Source organism: Cryptotermes secundus, unplaced genomic scaffold (genome assembly GCF_002891405.2).
Source record: "Cryptotermes secundus unplaced genomic scaffold, Csec_1.0 scaffold277, whole genome shotgun sequence".
NCBI classification, from domain to species: domain Eukaryota; kingdom Metazoa; phylum Arthropoda; class Insecta; order Blattodea; family Kalotermitidae; genus Cryptotermes; species Cryptotermes secundus.
The window spans coordinates 211187-217342 of record NW_019720164.1 but is presented as its reverse complement, the minus strand read 5'-3'; the positions used below and the strand labels follow the sequence as shown (position 1 = coordinate 217342).

The 6156-nt window shown below is 39.4% G+C and overlaps 1 protein-coding gene across 4 annotated transcripts in view; it reads left to right on the top strand.

Moving 5' to 3' along the window:
* LOC111867150 (filamin-A) overlaps positions 1 to 6156 on the top strand; it is a 308902-nt gene that overhangs the window by 115497 nt on the left and 187249 nt on the right. For all 4 annotated transcript variants that reach the window (XM_023856756.1, XM_023856738.1, XM_023856746.1 and 1 more), the window contains one exon: positions 2208 to 2432. In XM_023856756.1, coding sequence (XP_023712524.1) covers positions 2208 to 2432 — 225 coding nt within the window. The remainder of the gene's footprint in view (positions 1 to 2207; positions 2433 to 6156) is intronic.

Genomic DNA, 6156 nt, shown 5'->3' with positions numbered 1-6156 from the left:
AAGCAGTGTTTGGACCTCTTTAAGCGAAATTCGCAGGAGTTTTTGCGTCGAGTCGTCACCGTTGATGAAACCTGGATACATTATTATACGCCAGAGACCAAGCGACAGTCAAAACAATGGATTTTTCCGGGTGAATCTGCTCCGAAGAAGGCAAAGACGGTCCCATCGGCCGGAAAGGTCATGGCCACGATTTTTTGGGATTCGAAGGGAATAATCCTCATGGACTTTTTGCAGAAAGGAAGAACGATCACGGGGCAGTACTACAGTGAATTATTGGACCGATTCGATAAGAAATTGAAGGAGACACGGCCCCATTTGGCTAAGAAAAAGGTGCTGTTTCACCACGATAACGCACCAGCACATTCATCTGGAATTGTCGTAGCCAAATTGCATGAACTGCACTATGAATTGCTGCCACACCCACCGTACTCGCCTGACCTGGCTCCCTGTGACTTTTTTCTGTTCCCCAACATGAAAACATGGCTCGGGGGAAAAAAATTCAGCTCAAACGAGGAGGTTATCGCCGAGACAGAAGCGTATTTTGAAGAGTTTGACAAATCGTATTTTTTGGAGGGGTTAAAGAAATGGCAGAAACGTTGGGAAAAGTGTATCGACCTGAAAGGAGATTACGTTGAAAAAAAAAAAAGTGAAAAACTTGTGTCTTTATTCCTAACACAGGTACTTATTGATCGACCCTCGTATATATGTGTGTGTGTGTGTGTACTCGTATTCATCATTCTGTGCTTAATAAATAATAAATAAATAAATATATTTAACTTTTTAAATATCTATATTCATCATTCTGTGCTTAATTAGTTAAGCAGTATGCCATGAAAACGTATGGGTAAGTGAAGGTGTAGCTCCACAATTCTTGACCTTGGCGTCAGATGGAGGTGAGTGGTACAGTATGGAAATTATGTGTAGATCAACTGCCTTTTATTTATACAGTTCGTTTTATTATGTATAGAATTGTGTTCCCTTTTATGAAATTTGCATTGGAGTGTGTGCACATTTATTACTTAAGAAATTTGGTATCATGGTTACTTTGATTACTAGTTATACTGTAATACTGTCATTACATGTGCTTGAATTGAGGTTATGTTACTTGTATTCACCGGAGTACTGTAGAGGTGAGGTATTGCACTGAATAAACATGTCTGACATAACATCCTTTGACAACTTGATGATTCCACTTCTTTTCCTGCCTATAATTCTCTTTGTGAATGTGTTACGATGTGTGCACGTGCATACGAATCTTCATTCTACTTCACTTTGTCTTATACTGTGAAATTTCTTGCCTCATGCTGGTATTACTGGAACTTTGGTGGAGATAACATACCCATGGATAGGGTGTAGTGTGAATATACTGTAGGTTAATTGATCTGCAGAAGAACAGTCATTAATTATGCTCACAGTTTCAGCCACTGTTTTCACTCATAAAGGATTTTTCTAAATTAGTAAAAAAATTAAAATGAATAATACTATGTTCTGAGATAAGATGCCATGAAATCCAGCAGAAGTTCATCAGTGTCTTAGATAAATATATTGCCCCTGTTATGCTTACTGCCTGCTTCTTGCCAGTTTCTTTCTTGGTCCACTCTTTGACCCTGAAACTGGAGGCAGTACATTGCTCCAGAACATCAGCGAGCTTCTGCCGGACGGCATGATATTACTTCCGAGGAGATGCCACTCTTCATAATCTCTGCTGTGAAAACTTCAGATTCATTGATGTTACTTTGTATGGATAAAAAGGAATTAAATTCTTGCACCTCCTATATTGCCAAATTACCCAGCTTGTGTTGGCATATGAATAATTTGGACTAATTAGTTTAATAAGATGATCGTCCACCTTTATTTGAACTGTTGTTTTAACAGCCATAGTTAAATGTGGGGTATTTACTTCACATTAATATAACTGGAGCATGTCTTCACTTTACCTGAATGCTTTCATGATGTGATGTTTAGGCACAGGAGGTAACCGTACTTTACTGCTTTAAGACTCTAGTAAAAAACTGTTGTTTGTTGCCTTAACCATGCTTTGTTTCTTCCACCTTCCAGCAGCTTTCCCAAGGATGCCACAACTTGCCAAATTGTCTCTTTCTTCTTTTAATACGCTTGCAGCAAATAATGTGTTATTAAATCTTTACTATGTAAGATTATTTTTATAACTGAATTCATTTTATTAATAAAGGTACTGATCCATTTAGGTGACATCCAGATGGCACTGACTAGTGAAAAAGGAACAGATGTTCCACTTACTGTGACTGACAATGAGGATGGAACGTTCACAGTTGACTATCGTGCACCAACACCTGGGAACTACACACTGAATGTTCTATATGGTGGAGTTACTGTGTCTTGTTGTCCACTCAAAGTACCCATTCAACCTCATGTTGATGTTTCCAAGATAAAGGTGGATGGATTGGAACCAAGTAAGTTTCATGTAAACAATAATATTGAAGATGATATAACAGCAAGAACAATAATAATCATAACAACATTAAACAACAGCACAAATAATAACAACAACATTAAACAACAGAAAACTGGTTGATCTCTGGGTCCACACGTTAATGTGGTTGATGCAAAATTTTTAAAATATTGTTTAATTTAAAGATCATCATTAAACTGTAAATACTTTTTGACATCAAATGTAGTCTTTGTAATATGAGTACAGTGGAATCTGCTTTAGAGGTTTCAATGTAAGGCTAATATGATTTTGACCTGCTCAGCATGTTCCCTTCTGTTGAGATAGTTGATCCATTACTTAATGGAAGGATGGGGCCTCTCAGCTGTTCCTTTCCTTCATTTTTACCGTTTACTATTTTCTTGCATCATCTGTACTGTTCTGTAACTCTTTCTACTTTCAAACTGGCCCTGACTGCCAGGGCACTGCATGCCTAGCAATTCATTCTCATGTTCCCTATACTATCCTCATACCTGTGGATTCAACAAATCATTGTATTTATTTGTTAGTAAGCATAAAGGCTGAATAGCATGGGAGGTGCAAGACAGGAATAAAACAAAAACTATTAACTAAAGAGGAAAAGCTATTAATTTTAGTACTTATACATTTTAATAAACTGTGAGAGATGACTAATTTTTCAGCAAGGAATCTGCATATCTACTTTTTATACCTACTCCTACAGACTGCTTATTGGGGGCATGCTGTAACATAGTTGGTTGTATAGTTGGTTGAGGTTCTCAGCTACAACCCAGAAGGTTTTGGGTTTGATTTGTGATGAAATCATTGGATTTATCAGTTGACCTAAACCTTCCTGCCACACTGTGACCCAGAGGTTGACTCAGCCTCTAACACAAATGAGTGCCAGGAATCTTCCTGGAGGTAATGGGCAGATGGCATGTAAGGCTGACAACCTCACAGCCATTTGTGAACCGATTGCCTAGAAAATGTATTAGCCTTGAGATCTCACAACCTTATAGGCCTTCACAGCCTGTTACAGAGATAGTTTTTTTTAAGAGGTCAGAATTTTTAGATCCCCTGGGAAACTACTTAAGAGGATTCCACTGTATTTGCACTTAACAGTATGTTCAAGCAAATTGCTGGACTATTTGTACATCGTGCAACCCAACCTGTGTTACTGACAGATGGCTTGCATTGTGTGTTCCTTATCTTCAGAATTATGTGATAGTAGAAAATGATCCGATCTTTGCTTCATAGTCTTTTTTTTTTTCTTTTAAGATGAGTGCCTTTCTGTGGAAAGTGGAATACCATTATATTGAACTTTTATGAGAGAATTTTTTTTTTAAACCTTTACAGTTCAGTAAAGCCTGATGCTAATGAGAAATTTGAATTTTAACTTATGATTTTGCTCGCAGTTCCTTGGGATAGAGACATGCGATTGCTTGGTAGGTAGGAAATGAAACTGAAGAGACATGACTCTTAATGAAATTAATTATTATTTTTCAGTTAGTCTTAAGTAAAGGCATTGTTGGTCATCTGTACATTCAGGATATATTTATTAAATTAATTTAGCTTACTACTTTATGGAAATTGTTTTCAACTGTCTATCCGTGAAATAAATTCTTTCCCTGTCTCTCTGTTGGATGAATGTAAAAACAGTAAAAGGTTGGGCAGCTGTATTCATTGTTCTTATAACATATGCTGTTCTGTTACAAATATTATGCGTTTTTGAACACTTAGGACTCGTATGTTTTGTACCTCTGAGGATATTTTAAGGAAAAATATTTTAGGATAATCTACATGGAAAGAACAAGTTAAGGAACATGAATGAAATGCTGTGAAATCAATTCCACTATATGATGCATTATAATCTTTCTGTGATCTACAATAATATTTTGCATGTTATTTTTATAATATACGTAGGTGAGTCAATAAGTAAGTTACAAATTGATGTGGGGTACTAGGTGTTTGAATAAGGCACTTGAGGCTATCACCACTAGATGGTAACATTAGTCCAGTGGCAATTGATGACATTTGACACAAGACAATCGATGTTTACAAAAGCAAAACAGCAGTTGCAAGATGAATGTATAAGGGGTGGGCCTTCTTGGCCCTTACATCGCGACCACAGTGATCTATTGTGGCAGTGCCTCTGAGTGAGTGTACAACCCTCGAGCAGCACTCATTTGGGCGATTATTGTGGGCAAAAGGTATGGAATCAAAGAATATTTATAAAGAAATGCTTCCCATCTATGGTGAGAAGTGCCTGTCATGTCAAGCTGTTTGCAATTGGGTGCAGAAGTTCTCTGAACGGCAGACATGTATCGAAGACGAACACCGTGTCGGCCAGCCAACGGAGATTGCCATAGAGGCAAATGTGCAACGGGTTGAAGACTTAATCCGAGCAGACAGAAGGGTAACTATAGACACTATAGCCACTACTATTGGTTGTTCACCCTGCATGGCCTACCTCATAATGCATGACAGACAGGTTAGGTTTTCACAAAGTCTGTGCATGATGGGTGCCATGCATGCTGACCCCACAACACAAAATGCAAAGAATGGGTCTGGCATTACAGCATCTCAGTCGCTACCACGATGAAGGACACGATATGGTAGCCCGAATTGTCACGGATGACAAGTCTTGGGTTCACCATTACCAGGCTGATACAAAGTGTATGTCAGTGCAGTGGAAACATCCTGCATCACCTGCCAAAAAAGTTTAAGGTGACACCGTCCTCCAGGAAAGTGATGCTGACAGTCTTCTGGGATCACGAAGGTATATTGCTCACCGCATTTCAGCCTCAAGAACAAACTGTAAATGCCGACTCCTGTAACATCCTCAGGAAACTTCGTAAGGCCATTCAACGGAAGCGACCAGGACTCCTCATGAAAGGTGTGTTGCTCTTGCATGACAATGCACGTCTCCATACTGCCAACAAGACAAATGAAACGCTACAAAATTTCAAGTGGGAAGTCCTCGAGCGTCCTCCGTATAGCCCCGACCTTGCTCCAAGCGACTTCCATTTGTTTGGCCCCCTTAAACATCATCTTTCAGCTGAACATTTTCCCGACGAGTCACCGCCTGGTTCCAGCAGCAGCCCAAAGAATTTTATGCTGCTGGTTTTCAGGGGNAACAGGATGACGTGGCACTCATTACGCAACAAGCAAGCACTGCAGCTATATAAGTGAGCTGCACAGTGGCTGCGAGTCAGTTATAAAGTAACATTCGCCGAGTCGAGACGTAAAGTCAGCGAGTCAGTTGTACTGAGTCAGTCAGTGAGTCCTGGAGCTAACGCCGAGTTAGCCAGCAGCTAGTCAGTGGTATTCCGGCATTTGGAGTGTACTAATTGTGATACTGCAGATAGCAGTAATCGTAAATCTGTAATTTGGGTGATTGTAAGTGCGAATGTGAAATAAAATTCGCTACATCAAATACATCGAGAAGTTATTTGTCGCGATATACGCCCGATACGCGACAACTGGTGTCAGAAGTGGGATACGATCTTATACACGCGACCAACGGGATTAGAACTTAAACACGTGATCAACGAGCTTCGAACTCAAGACACGCGACAACTGGTGTCAGAAGTGGGATCAGTAACGCAAAACATGTTACACTGGTGTCAGAGCTTAAACACGCATTGATTTGGGAAGAAGTATTGAATTTACGAAAAAAAGGAAATGGAGGAGCAAGACATTCAGCTAATACTTGAAATGCTGAAAGAGAT